Below are 14,635 nucleotides of genomic sequence, written 5' to 3'. Positions count from 1 at the left end.
GGAGCGATGTAAACAGGAAACGAGTACGACAGCAAACCGACCCGGATAGAAACAACAGGATACGCTGGATTGTTATAATATATAATCATACTTGTTAGGAACTTCAGCTGGATGGCGGTGTAACGAAGGCTTTCACCTAGAGCTCCATATATGGAGACAACATGCTGACATCAGGTCAATGGGTATCATTGTGACACGAATCCACAGTTGACTGGCATCGTCATCGTGACAAGCACACAGCCAAACCGTATAAAGAAGAGATTTAGGGAGAAGTATTGGCTAAACTCCTCGTGAGAGACTTCATAGATTTCCGTACGAGACAGGATATTTGGCGTTCCAACCTAGCTAGATATTAATCTCAGCGACATCGTTGCGTGAGAGATTCCGGTGGTTAGGATCTCACCGGACAGGCGGACACCAAAATACTAGTCAGCTGTTCCTTTTAAATAAGGGTCGCTCGTGTCGTCTCCTACATATGACGTCACATTTCTTCACGTGTGGACTGATGTGGACCGTTTTCACTACAACACAGCACATCTAGCTTGGATGTATGTTTAGAATATTATTTATTTTAATACCTTTCCATTAAGAAAGAACCATGGCTTCCAGCTGTCGAAGGCCTGAGCACATGGCTCCTCCAGAAATCGTTAGTACATTTATCATTTAAACCAGCATGATTTGAGATGCGGCTAATCAATAGATTAGCCAACAAGCTAACATCAACATTTAGTTGACTACTTTTTGAGTGAGATCTTGGCCAAAGCATGTAAGAAAAATGCCAACATCTTGGCGAACTTATCTTTGTATACATTTAAAAGATAGATAATTATCTTGGGTTGCAATTCGTTTTTAACACGAATACACACCGTCATCATAAGAAGTATTAAACATAATGTAACTAACTAACTAACTAAACATAATGTAGTCCAATCCCTATAACTGTGTGTCTTCTCTGTAGTTCTACAACGAGCAGGAAGCCAAGAAATACTCCCAGAAGTGAGTAACATCTTATTATTGTGTTATTATATTGTGACTTGACTTGACTGAGTCTGAGAAAGTACGATAGTCTTGATCCAAGTCTAATGAGAATAGACTGTCTTTGAAAATACATCTTTGGAAACATTTCAATTGTGCTGTTGCAGAATCTCAATATTTTTAACTTCACTGTGGCACTTAATACAGTTGTTTATAATAAAAGTAATTTAGGCCCATAATAAGATAGATAGATAGATAGATAGATGGCAAGAAACAGTCACGTGTATTTAAGTGTAAATGAGACCTTTTTTGTGTTTGGTTTCCAGCTCGCGGATGATTGAGATACAAAGTCAAATGTCAGAAAGAGCTGTGGAGCTATTGTCTTTGCCAGAGGGAGAAACCTGTTTCCTCCTAGATGTGGGGTATGCTCTTCATTACTGCTGTTATTATAACGGAGATCTTTGGTGAAATATATTAAAATTGTATCAGAGAACAACATAAAAAGCTGCAATCCAGAACTTATTTTAATAGTGGTACTAGGCTACTAGTGTGTTAATTGAATTTAACGAGTACATCTGTATTAGTTGAAGGGTATATCAGATATATCTTCCACTCGGGAGAGTTCAAATCACGGAATACGAGACTGCTCGCCCCTTTACCAACTCGCCCCCGCTTTTTTTTAATATGTAGTTAACAGTTAATTTAGTATTTCCCTCCCTCTCTGAAATCTGAAATTATCTTTTATACAGATTTATTATTTATTATTATTTGATTGTATAGTAGTCGATCTCTATACTCTGTAAAATTTAGAAAGAACAACATGTCATAGAGACGGTGACTGCTTAATTAAGTTAATTTAGGACCGTTAGCAGTTAATTTCATTTTATTAATCACATTTCTTCCATGTAGCCCATGTTTTGTAATGGCATCATCATGCTATTATGCCCGTGGATAGCTTTCATCAAATTTATTTCACTGGTTGAATTAAATCATCAAATAGGCGTTTGTTTTGTATAATTAAAAAGTAAAGGCTACATACTAGCTTCTGTGAACACAGTGAACTGACACATTACATCTGTACAAGACAAACACAGTGAACTGTCACATTACATCTGTACAAGACAAACACAGCTGACTTTTCCCTCTCTCCCAGGTGTGGCTCAGGGCTGAGTGGTGACCATCTGACAGAGGAGGGACACTATTGGGTTGGAGTCGACATCAGCACAGCGATGTTGGGTTAGCTTTGCATTGACTATTGTACAAATAGATTGCTAATTCAACCTTCGACTTGTCTAATGTCTACAGTGAGAGACGCCCATGGGCACAACCCCAGAAGGAGCTACTCTGACCGTGTTACCACTAGTTTGGTGGAAAAGTAATTCTCCTATACTGCCACCAAAACGTGGAATGCCCGGGCACGGTGGCACAGTTGGTAGTGCTGTCGCCTCACAGCTAGAAGGTCCTGGGTTTCGATTCCCGCTCGGGACGCTGTGGGTGCTGGTGGGGTGTTTCCTCCTCTGCGTCATCAGTGCCCATACCCGAGGCGGGGTTGGCGAAAGTGCCTTTCTGTGTGGAGTTTGCATGTTCTCCCCGTGTCCCCTAGGGTAGGTACCCTCACAAAAAAACATGCAGTAATCCTGGTCTCTATACTGCCTCCCCCTGGCCAGCCGGGGCGCCTGATGGAGGGGAAAGGAACTGGTTGGAATAACGTGTTCCTTCCACGTGCTACGTCCAACCAGGGAAACGGAGCAACTTGGACACTCGGGCATGAAGGAAGCATGAGTTCAAGTCCGTTGCTCTCCCCTTGTCCCCCATATATGGGGACTAGGTTGGCAGAGGGTGTGTAGAGCCCAGGATCACATTAGATAATTGACACAGGGGTGAAAAAGGGTTACAAAATCGTGGGATAAAAATGATATAAAAAAAAACCTATAAAAAAAACCGTGGAATTCCCTACCACAGCCACAAAACTTCTCAATTACCCATTCAAAATTCATTAAACTGCCAGAATTGTTTTGCCCCCTGTTCTCCCCTTGCCAAAGTCTTTGGGAAAAAAGTTGTCAAAGTCATCATTGGGAGGATTATTATAATTGGACTTAGATCATTTTTATCTCCTACTAGCTTGCCCCAGACAGTCAAACAACGAGCTCCACATAAGACCCCCTGTGGGAGTGTCATCCTCTGTCCCTGTCAATTTAGTGTAATAGACCACAATTGCTGTACTGTTTTCAAACTTAATGAATACAGTATACAATCAAACGATGCATTTGCAAAATATTCAGTATCAACCCATTTAAGCTGCAGTGGAAAGGAACTTTCCAGGCGTGGTAGTGACTGTGACCTTTCACAAAAATGTACATAACCTCTGTTAATAATGTTTTGGACACCCAGTTAGTTCAGAGGACCCATCGAGTGAATTTCATTTTCTCTTTTCATGCAGATGTTGCCCTTGAGAGGGAGGTAGAGGGAGACCTTGTGTTGGGGGACATGGGGCAGGGTGTACCTTTTCGCTCTGGCACATTTGATGGATGCATCAGGTAAAAAACATAACCTGAATAAAAATAATTATGTATCCCCCCCCTTTTTTACCTTTCAATATTGCATACCTATAATATCTCCTCCTAATCTTTTCTGTCTTTTCCCTGTTATATTTTCTTGGTCCCTCTCAGTATCTCGGCTCTACAGTGGCTCTGTAATGCAGACAAAAAGTCACATAGTCCTCCAAAGAGACTCTATAAATTTTTCACATCTCTGTATTCCAGCCTGGTAAGGTTTTATTGATTATCATGATGAACTGAAGAGTGATTTATTTCATTATCAAGTTAAACGTACTCGACTTGCTTATTTTTTTTTTTGCAAATGTGTATTTCATCTTTCAGGCAAGAGGCGCACGTGCTGTTTTTCAGATTTATCCAGAGAATTCCCAACAGGTAAACTCCTTTCATTCATATCACCTGCTTCGAATACTGGCTGCATTGAATGGTGTTGATAACGGCTGATTACGGACATTAAATACAGAGATAACATCCGAAACCACTCTTCATATCGTATCTTGGTAATGTTAGAAGGAGCCTGTAGTCGCCGTGTTTCCTCCTCCGCGTCATCAGTGCCCATACCCGAAGGCGGGGTTGGCGAAAGGGCCTTTCTGTGTGGAGTTTGCATGTTCTCCCCGTGTCCCCTAGGGTAGGTACCCTCACAAAAAATATGCAGTAATCCTGGTCACTAAACTGCCTCACCCTGGCCAGCCGGGGCGCCTGATGGAGGGGAAAGGAACTGGTTGGAATAACGTGTTCCTTCCACGCGCTACGTCCAACCAGGGAAACTCCCCCCTGTCAGGTGTAAAGGAGCAACTTGGACACTCGGGCATGAAGGAAGCATGAGTTCAAGTCCGTTGCTCTCCCCTTGTCCCCCATATATGGGGACTAGGTTGGTGGAGGGTGTGTAGAGCCCAGGATCACATTAGATGATTGACACAGGGGTGAAAAATGGGTTACAAAATCGTGGGATAAAAAATATATAAAAAAAATAAAAAGGAGCCTATAGTCAATTGAGTGTAACTAAATAAAAAAATGCATTTACCAAACTTCAGTCTCTCCTCTCTTTGTCTAGCTTGAACTGATCACATCCCAGGCTATGAGGGCAGGCTTCGGTGGAGGCATGGTAGTGGACTTCCCCAACAGCACCAAGGCTAAAAAGTATGTTCTTATTGCTTTTTCACATGTTTACTTCCATGTTTGGTTTACACATTTTTTGCAGCGCCAATGCATGTCGTTGTAGCTTTGGTCAGGAGGTGCACGCACATCCAAACGATTCAAGGGGTGCTCGAGCAAATGAGATCAAACTGAAGAGACGGAGAAGGTCTGCACACGTTTTGAATGCTCCCCAAATTCGTCGGCAAAAAATGATTTTGCCGACGTGCTAATGGGGACCCTTTAAAACTGTAGTTTGCTACTAAACTACAGCTACCATTGGACCCTACGGCGGACCCTATGACGGTAGGGCCCCAATGGACCCTACGCCAGTGATTGGAAGCTATTTTTCGTGGCACATTATGTTTAATCAAACAACAACAACAAGTTTCCTCAGTGTTTGGGTGGGGATTTGGGACATGTTCTGTGTCTGCTGTCTTTCTGTGTGGAGTGCGTGCTTGCGTGCATGAGTGGTTCATCATGCAGTTGATGCGTGCTGCGCGCACCAGTGACGGCTGAGAAAGATTAGTTAATTTGTGTCGGATAAGGGCTTATTGGTGGGTTTTCCGCTAGATATTAAGGCATGTTTAAGGTGTGTTTTAGTGCCGGGGATTTCACCTGGAAGGCTCTATGGAAACACTATTGAACAAAGTTGAACATGAGAAAGTGACGTTCACACACGCCAGAAATGAACACTAGTCTGGAACTACAGCACCCGAAATCTGAGTAAGGATGCTGCCATTTCTGTTCACGAAAATATATTTTAAAATATCTTTAGAATAACTGTAGCATTTGGATATACTAATATTAATATTAGTAATTAATATAATTGGATATACTAACAATGGGCTAAGGTTGTCAGAATATCAGTTGATAAATTAAATTACACATTTTTGTCCTTGAAATTTGACATTTAGCTATCCCTTTTCCCTTGTTACATAACTATGACTGAAATTTGCATAATAAGCGATCTCTCTTCTTTCTAATAGGTTTTTCCTGTGTCTGTTTGCCGGGGTAACAGGAGTACTGCCCAAGGTAAGGAGCTTGAGATTTGGTTCAGACATTGGCGCTGTCTATCTTAAAGGCAGGGCAACAGATACTTTTAACCAATTCAGGTGGGAACCCCTTTTGGTGTTTTAAGCCTGTTTTCAATAGCAGATCTACAAGCTCATAGCACTTGGTGCCGCACTACGAGCTTGTATATCTGCTATTTTTTCTTTATTGTGAAAATGTGACGCAAATCTTTTAATATATATTATTTCGTAGTGTACGTTTTTAACTAAAATCTTTGCTTCTGGGCGGTCCCTGGAACAAGATATTGTCAGATGGGGGTGGGGGCTGCAGCTAAATACAGATAATTCTGGGGCTCCTTGACTGACACAGAAACATGGGTTTTTCCGAAAACTGATTCAGAAGCCTTTTTTTTAAAGAATCGGCCTCAGTGAAGTAAGTACTAGTGTACTGTCAATATAGTGTACAGCTTCCTCCACTCTTGTCTTGATGTCATCACTGTGCAGTTCTTCTATGCTACCAGTAGGGTCACCTTTTCAAAACTTACTTTCAAAAGTAATTTCCATATAATTACATTAATATAGAAACTTGAGCCATGATGTTGTTAAGAATGTAAATATTTAAAGTTGTCCCTTATCTGTTGCCCTAAATTTGACTTATTCTTTTTTACCTGAATCCTATTGATTGATTTCGTTTATTAGCAATGTGCAAAAAAGCACAGGAAAGTACAGTTCCATACATGGTCTGCGAAGAGGATTCTAAACCCAAAAAGACAGTTTGTGGCTTGTTTCTATTGGGGCCTTTGTACTCAATTCATCAAAACATTTAATGACAGGCAAATATACAATACTATGCAAAAATATCCTATAGTTCTGTTGTGAGGGATGTGAAAAAATGACACTTCCCAATGCATTCTTCTGACATTCATAATTGAAAAACTCAGTCTAATTTAAAATGCACCATAGTTATATTTTACAACGTAACTATAGTTTAAAAAACGGCAAACTCACACTTAGTGCTCTACGTACGCTTAATGGAAAATGGTCTATTTATATAGCGCCTTTATCCAAGGCGCTTTACATAGATTGTGTATTACATTCACCCATTCATACACTGATGGCGGAGGAAACCATGCAAGGCACTAACCTGCACATCAGGAGCAATTATGGGTTCAGAGTCTTGCTCAAGGACACTTCGACATTAACATTAACACTGGATGGGAACGTCACGGTTCCTATCCAGCTCATCTACCCGCCGATCTACCCCTCATCCACTTTTTGTTTTTGTTTTTTATTCAGGGGTTGGGAACAGAAACCTTGCAGAGGGGTGTTCCAAATCAGGTCCAGTTTACAGGAGAAAGGTAATGACACAAGACAAACAATTATGAGTCTTACAACGGTCTTGGCTCTCAGTAAAAGCAGGTTCAGTTATATCTGCCTTGCTGTGGCTGAAGGACCGAGAACAATGTAACAGGGTTGTTGTCCTGCGTGACTAGAAACACTGTCATGTAGTTTTTCCTGCCTGTTTACATGCTGCACTTTGAATTGGTTCCCTCCATACATGGGATTTTGTAAAAGAACACTGTGGTTTTGCCATGCTTTTTTACATTTACTTTCCTTTTTCTTCTGGTGAAGAAATCGTTTTAAAAACATGAAAGGTAAATCTGTGAAGAAGGGGAAAGACTGGATCATGGAGAAGAAAGAGAGAAGAAGGCGGCAGGGCCGGTAATCCTAACCATAAATCATAGAGACTATACTATAATTTGTAAACTAATCATTGTCTTCTATGATAAGCTGCCTTCTTCATATGACGGTTATTCTTAATTCTGTTTTCTGCAGAGAGGTTCGACCAGACACCAAATACACTGGACGGAAAAGAAGACCTAATTTCTAGACCTAGTTTGTTTTGATTTGCCTACATTTGTCCTTGTGAACATCACAACAAGGGTCACCTCTGAACAGTTGAACATGTGATGTCCAAGTGTCAGGAATTCATTTTTGGTTCAACATAAGATTAAATCTAATTTTGAAATACTCTCCTGTTTATCATTTATGAACACTTGAAGATTTTCATTATGCCATATTGGAATGCAGTGTTTGTATTTAAGATGAACAATCTCCCTCATCTCAAGCACATTTTAGTTATACAATTTTATAACATTTATCTAGAATAAAATAAAGCATTTTGAAATTACCCCCCTGTAAACAGACTTCAACTCAAAAGTTTGTTAAGAAGACAGGAGAGTAGGCCAGTCTATGATTGTCTGGGATGTATTCAGGAGCTCTCATAGTTTTAAAATAATAAAACATTCAATTTAAGTCCCCTCACACCTATAGCCTATGCAAATTAACATAATTCTACATCCATTCAAACGTAGGGGAGGGAATGGGAGATGGTTATTTCAGTATGAAAATTATTTATATATGTACAATAAAAATCTGTTTATTTTGAAGTGGTGTCAGTCAGTGGTGTACAGTTTTAGCTTTGTCCTTGAAGTGGATAGGTAACAGGTAACGGGTAACATAATTAAATCGTAAGTAATGTTTATATGGCACACTATCAAGACATTAAAATACCCTGCTAGAGCATAACGCCCTAACCTAACCTGTTGAATGAATGCGCATGCATGGCTGGACCAGTTCAGATTTCAGAATCGGACAAGCTGATCAAGCTGCATGTATGCCTATCTATGAATCAAGACTGATTCAGACAAGACAAGAATCAGTCAAGCTGTATCTACGATTCGAATATTTAATAATTACTTATACAGAATGAATTATATTATTACATAAATGCTAATAACTATTGTATTATTAGATAGCAATCCACATCATTTGTAAACTGCAGGGGTCGCTCTCGCACCGTGGCCAAGTCAAACGTCGATCCAAAGCGATCAGTTCAGCTGGGCGTTATGTGAGGACCTGTTTGGTCGATAACCAAATCAAAATATATAAGTAATATACAAGTACCAAACGATCCCCGAGCCTACAGTAGTAGTAGGCCTACTGTACTGCAGTTGAGTTGGATTTCTGAAAGGAATTTGTAAAGATTAATTTTGGAATTGTAACCGAATAATATCCAGCGTGACCAGGCAACGGCAAAACATCAGTGTAGCTCTGGTCCATAGACTATTTGATTGAAAAGACTAATTACTGTACCATGGGTTAATAGCAAATGGCCTCGCATAACCTTTTACGCGCGTCACCCGAGTGTGTGGTCTGCCTCACCAGTCCTCACCAGACCTAACGGGTGGGGGAAATGCTCAGGTAGCCTGCTGCTGAAAGCCTGGTGACGCGAGGTTACTTTCACTCGCATTCTTGCAGCTGTTAGACACCTTTGGTCGACCCCGCCTCACATTGTTCACCGATCAAAATTAATGCGACACATTACCCTGCAGACATCACCTAACGGAACTTGTTGAAAAAGCCTGATAGAACCATGAAAGACCGCACGCAAGAACTTAAACACGTAAGTTACCGTTTGACGTTTCATGTAATATCCTACCTCAATTCAGTTTTAGTCATAATTGTTCTCACAGTGGGCTACAAATAATGAAACAATACATAAAAGTAATTCGTTTGTTGAATAGTTGGAACAGATTGCCCTGTTTGAGCAACAGCTGGTGACTTTTTGATTGATTGAAGTAGCCTATTTATTATCAGTAGGTAGGCCTATGGGTACATTTCAAAAGAAATCAAGTCAATACAAAAACTGTTACTGTGGACAGCATTACCCTTGTTTACAACAGGGTCCACCATTTTCAATTAATCAGAAGACACGTACATTCTGCATAATGTCTAAATTTAAGAGCTATTATTTTGGACCTACTGTAGCCTATATTATTGTTTTAAGCGAATAAAATCAACGTGGGATAAAGAAAAAAGAAAAGTCTAGCCCAATGCCTAAAAATCAGTTATTTATTCAAACACAATGTTTCCGCTCGCAAAATATCGTTTTGTTTTGTTTGTTTAATTTGAGGATAAATACGTGGAACAAACTAGAATATGCTGCTGCACATAGCTATTTTAGTCTTAGGCTTTGAAGTTTATGTAGCCTATTCGATCTGATCATCCGGGTGTTACTCTCCACTATAATTCATCCCTGCATGAGAAAAGGCTAATCCGGTATTTGGCAACACGGTCTTCCAAAACATCTTTAGTGTTTCAGGGATAAAACAGCATCGAGTTTAATTATGCAAATGTTCAAATTCTGACAAAACTAGGATTGTTAGTCTCACTATCTATCCATCTATTGATCGATTGATTGACTGAAAATTGTATAGACCGTTTGTAGAATGGTACATTTCAAAGAAAGTACAGGTCAATTTAAAATAAAAGGATAAAACCAGAAAAACCCTAGCCGCAATTTGCAACTCTAGATTTTTTTACAATTGGCTGAATCCAGAGTTGCAATAACCTCCATCAACTTCCTATGCATGTTTTTTGGTTTGTGATCTCCTGGTCTTAAATGACGTTAAACTCACCAACTTTGCAGCTGCAGTCCAAGCTTGAATTATCCTCTTTCAATCTGGTGTCGCTTGTTTATCATAAAAGTCCCCCGTAGAGATGTTATGAGCTACTTTCTGTCCAAAATATTCCAAGAGTGACAATATCGAGCCGCCATTTTGATTTTTGCAACGTGCCGTAAAACAAGATGTGAGGGGGAGCGCTTGTTTAATAGAATCTTACCTGCGCAGGTAAGACACCCAAAGAAGAGGCCGACGCCCTAGGGAGGGAGGGACGCTATTAAACAAGCACTCCCCCTCACATCTTGTTTTACGGCACGTTGCAAAAATCAAAATGGCAGCTCGATATTGTCACTCTTGGAATATTTTGGACAGAAAGTAGCTCATAACATCTCTACGGGGGACTTTTATGATAAACAAGCGACACCAGATTGAAAGAGGATAATTCAAACTTGGACTGCAGCTGCAAAGTTGGTGAGTTTAACGTCATTTAAGACCAGGAGATCACAAACCAAAAAACATGCATAGGAAGTTGATGGAGGTTATTGCAACTCTGGATTCAGCCAATTGTAAAAAAATCTAGAGTTGCAAATTGCGGCTAGAAAAACCCTAACCCTTACATCAGGGGTTCTCCATTTTCAATTCATCAAGACATTTAAAGACATGTACATCTATGCAAAAGATAAATAAAAATCAAATACACAAATACAAAGAAAAAAAGGGAATATGTGAACAGTATAGAAAATCACACCCGTATGAAGTGTCTTATCATCATATGTCATCATTAATCATATAGCCTACCTACATCATCTCATTCTGGCCAATAACAATTTGCATCCTCACTTTTGTCTTGGATGTTTGTGTTTACACAGACCCTCAAAAATAGAGAGGGGTTTTGAAGGAGGCTAGGGATTCACATTTCTTAATGGCTGTTGTTGGGCGTTCTACATTTTAATGGCATAGGAGCGAAATTGATTTAACCCCTTGTTTGAGCCAAATCTGGGTTGCATGTGGTTTGTTGAACTCCCTCTGTAGTATTTTTGACAGGTACATGCATCTTGGTGGTGTATTGTAGCGAATCTTATAGACCAGGCCCATTGCAAGTTTCTGTACTCTGTCGTCAACCCTAAAGCCCTAATCGCACCAAAGGGTCACCATGCAACTCCTTGGGTCCAAAGAGTTGCAAGGAGTTGTATGGTGACACTTTGGTGTGGTTTGGGCCATTGCATTCCATGCGTTGAATCACTTGGGACAACGTGGGACGACACACGTCAACGCACAACAGGAAATATCACACCGCTGGGTCAACGCTAAAACCGTCTTGACCCTTTGGTGTGGTTAGGGCTTAAGCCATTCCAACATATTAAAATGAGTGAGGGTGAAGTGGGTTCTGGGAGTTAGGCCAAAGTAGTAGCCTGACTAGTTTGTTTTGGGATGTCTGGAGCCTTGTTTTTAGGGCCTTTGAGGTGCTGCACGGTACCATGAGGTGCATGCATAGTCGAAGAAATGTTGTATGAGGGCCCCTGTTAGGATCTTCAAAGTATTTTTGCTGACCAATGATGAGATCCTGTACAGTGTACAGGAATCGTGTTCTTTGGTTGACCTTTTAGATTACATTGGTAGCTATTTTACCACAGGAAAGATTTGCCTCCAGGATGGAGCCTAGGGGTAATCTTGTCTTTTTGTGATATTTTTGTCTGTCTGTCTGTCTGTCTGTCTGTCTGTCTGTCTGTCTGTCTGTCTGTCTGTCTGTCTGTGCTTACGTGCATGTGTGTGCGTGCAGTGGGATGCTGTTTGTGATGTCGATGCATAATGGTGTATGTATTTGAGAGAGAGAGATCCTAACTGAGTTGCCCTGAGTCTCATAGGAGTGACAGGCCGTTGTCAGTGGTGATTAAACCAGGGATGGGAACAATTCACACCTCCTCATCTCAGCAGAGAGAGAGAGAGAGAGAGAGAGAGAGAGAGAGAGCAAGCTATGAATTGGTCCCAGGGGTACAGTAGCATTGATTTGGCCTTCCCTACACAGCCCCTGTAAATTGGGTGTCTATATTTATGTTGGTCAAGATGTGTTAGCTGGTCATGTTGAGATGTTGAGAGAGTCAAGAAGAGAAATGCCCCTCTTCTCCTGTCCTCACTCTCCCAGTTGGCCCAGTACTTATTTAGACAGATGGCCAGATATGATGCACAAGTTGCATTTGTCAACTTCCCTCAAGCTTAATGTTTCTTTAGGGCACTAAATGACGACGTGAAACGTCATGTTGCCAATGTAAATACAGTGGGTGCCAGTGGCACCGTCAGGATGTTAAAAGTGTCGGGACATATATATTTGGACGGGGGACGTAACGACTCAAATTGTTGTGTATGCCCGTCTGACACCTTGATTGAGTTGAGACTAAGAGCAACTGCAGTTAGCCTATACTGCACGTATGCAGCCAATGCGTATATCTTTTCTACGTCCGAGTATAGACATAGTAACGCCCCGTCTGCCTCTGATTGGCCTACCGACACTGCTGGCCGCACCAGAGCTTCCTCCGAGGTGGAAGATACATGCTGGCAGCTGGATAGTCTGCTGTGAGGTTACTCCAGGGGGTTAAGGTGGTTGCACACCGGCCGCGTTTTTCGGAAAACCGATGGAGAAACGCAGCTAGAAATCCGAAAAATTCAGATTTTTACATTCAGACTCAAATGACTGTCCATGCGTGCCAACTTAACTCAAAGCATTGTCCTGTAATATTCCAGCTAACTGGGGAAAGGACCGTAAGCAGTATGGCGACAGAAAGATATACTAAGAGTGATAGGCCCCAAAATACGAACAACAGGATGGGACAAGGTGACATGGCATTAATTAGGGATGGGATGATGAAAACATACTGTAGCCACAAACAAGAAATAGACTAGAGTGAAGGTGGCCATGAAATGAACAGCAAAGTGGCAAACCGGGAAGTTGCGGGAACAAACATACTGTAGTCACAAACATAGGGGACAAAAAAACAAACAATTAGGGGCCAAAGTTAAAGATGATAGGGGACCTATCTCTGAAAAATATGAGTGAGAGTATGACGAACATAATATGGTGTGTATGTATAACGCATCAATTTATCCATCAGTATTGCCCTCCTATTCTCTACCATCATTTTCTTCAGTAATAGCCCTCTCCCTTCCATCCTCTTGGTAATGATAGCTTCCTCCTTGTCTGTGATGTTCTGAATGAATCAGATGGCTCCCTGCTCCTCAAATCCATGCATCCTCATTTCCTCTCTAGTGGAACCTTGTTAGAAAGTGTGTGTGTGTGTGTGTGTGTGCGCGCGCGCGTATGTTTTCCCTGTCTCTGTGGAGTTAGAGTGACACATTAACTAAAAGGATTAATGTAGAGCACTAACCCAAAGGCTGGCTGGCTGTCTGTGTCTGTCTGTCTGTGTGTCTGTCTGTCTGTCTGTCTGTGTGTCTGTCTGGCTGTCTGTGTGTCTGTCTGTCTGTCTGTCTGTCTGTCTGTCTGTCTGTCTGTCTGTCTGTCTGTCTGTCTGTCTGTCTGTCTGTCTGTCTGTCTGTGTGTGTTACTGTGTACACAGCAGGTTGGTGTTTGTGTGCCTCTTCAACTCTCGTGCACTTTAATCTTTCATAATCCACTTGCTTCTTTTTCTTTATTTTAGTTCTCTTGCCTTATTTATTTGGTTGTGAATGGTCCAAAAGAAAAGGCTTTGAGTCTAATAAAGGACAAAAATGTTTGTTGTTTTCCCGAAAAGGGTGGTGCTATAGCACTCAATTGAAAACGCAAATCTTGAACAGGCTTAGCTCATGAACAGTTTGGTCGTCAGCAATAAAACTTCGATACAGGTGTATTAACTGAAGGCTATTGTATAGCAGTGGCTCACAGCCTCAGCCTGATGACCTCAAATGTCTCATATCTCCCCTGAGCCATAGGCAGTTGCTTTGGCTTAGTGAGTAGCTGTCTGTCTGTCTATGAGTAGCTGTCTGCCTTCCTGCCTGTCCAATTGTCCATGAGTAGCTGTCTGTCTGTCTATGAGTAGCTGTCTGCCTTCCTGCCTGTCCAATTGTCCATGAGTAGCTGTCTGCCTGCCTGTCCAATTCTCCATGAGTAGCTGTCTGTCTGCCTGTCTATGAGTAGCTGTCTGACTGCCTGCCTGTCCAATTCTCCATGAGTAGCTGTCTGTCTGTCTGCCTGTCTATGAGTAGCTGTCTGCCTGCCTGCCAGCCAGCAAGTTGGTTAACAGAAAATAAATTGTTATGGCTGAGTAAAATAAAATACAATAAACACAATTCGCCCAGCTATGACCTTTTTCATGAAAAAAAAAGAGTAGTGATATGGCTGACTGAGTAAAATAAAACAATCTACCTGAAAATAGATAGCTATAACTGAAGAGCAATTTCCGCAATTTCCGCAATTACAATTTCCGCAATTGCTCATGAACAGTTTGGTCGTCAGCAATAAAACTTCGATACAGGTGTATTAACTGAAGGCTATTGTATAGCA

At 41.2% G+C, this 14,635-nt stretch overlaps 2 protein-coding genes across 2 annotated transcripts in view; both read left to right on the top strand.

The window, feature by feature from the left end:
• Positions 1 to 7,709, top strand: bud23 (BUD23 rRNA methyltransferase and ribosome maturation factor). The gene is made up of 12 exons (XM_080772651.1): positions 1 to 646; positions 959 to 996; positions 1,302 to 1,397; positions 2,129 to 2,211; positions 3,416 to 3,512; positions 3,645 to 3,741; positions 3,855 to 3,905; positions 4,585 to 4,670; positions 5,654 to 5,699; positions 6,974 to 7,035; positions 7,310 to 7,399; positions 7,514 to 7,709. Exons 1-12 carry the CDS (start codon positions 599 to 601, stop codon positions 7,566 to 7,568), a joined length of 849 nt encoding a protein of 282 aa, XP_080628777.1. The 5' UTR covers positions 1 to 598; the 3' UTR covers positions 7,569 to 7,709.
• A 1,404-nt stretch (positions 7,710 to 9,113) lies between these two features.
• stx1a (syntaxin 1A (brain)) overlaps positions 9,114 to 14,635 on the top strand; it is a gene marked incomplete at both ends in the record, with an annotated part of 30,896 nt that continues 25,374 nt past the window's right edge. Inside the window, one exon of the mRNA XM_080771721.1 lies at positions 9,114 to 9,143. Coding sequence (XP_080627847.1) covers positions 9,114 to 9,143 — 30 coding nt within the window. The remainder of the gene's footprint in view (positions 9,144 to 14,635) is intronic.

This window comes from Protomyctophum bolini (genome assembly GCF_963924005.1).
Source record: "Protomyctophum bolini genome assembly, chromosome: 9".
Lineage (NCBI taxonomy): Eukaryota > Metazoa > Chordata > Actinopteri > Myctophiformes > Myctophidae > Protomyctophum > Protomyctophum bolini.
Note: the sequence above shows the minus strand (reverse complement) of the source record. Positions and strands in the feature narration are given on the sequence as shown.

Bases quoted from the DNA above. Each gene is read 5' to 3' on its own strand.
- bud23 (XM_080772651.1), top strand. From the start codon at position 599: ATGGCTTCCAGCTGTCGAAGGCCTGAGCACATGGCTCCTCCAGAAATC. The intron at 3,513-3,644 runs GTAAAAAACATA...GGTCCCTCTCAG, and splicing joins ACATTTGATGGATGCATCAG to TATCTCGGCTCTACAGTGGC. The intron at 3,742-3,854 runs GTAAGGTTTTAT...TTCATCTTTCAG, and splicing joins CATCTCTGTATTCCAGCCTG to GCAAGAGGCGCACGTGCTGT.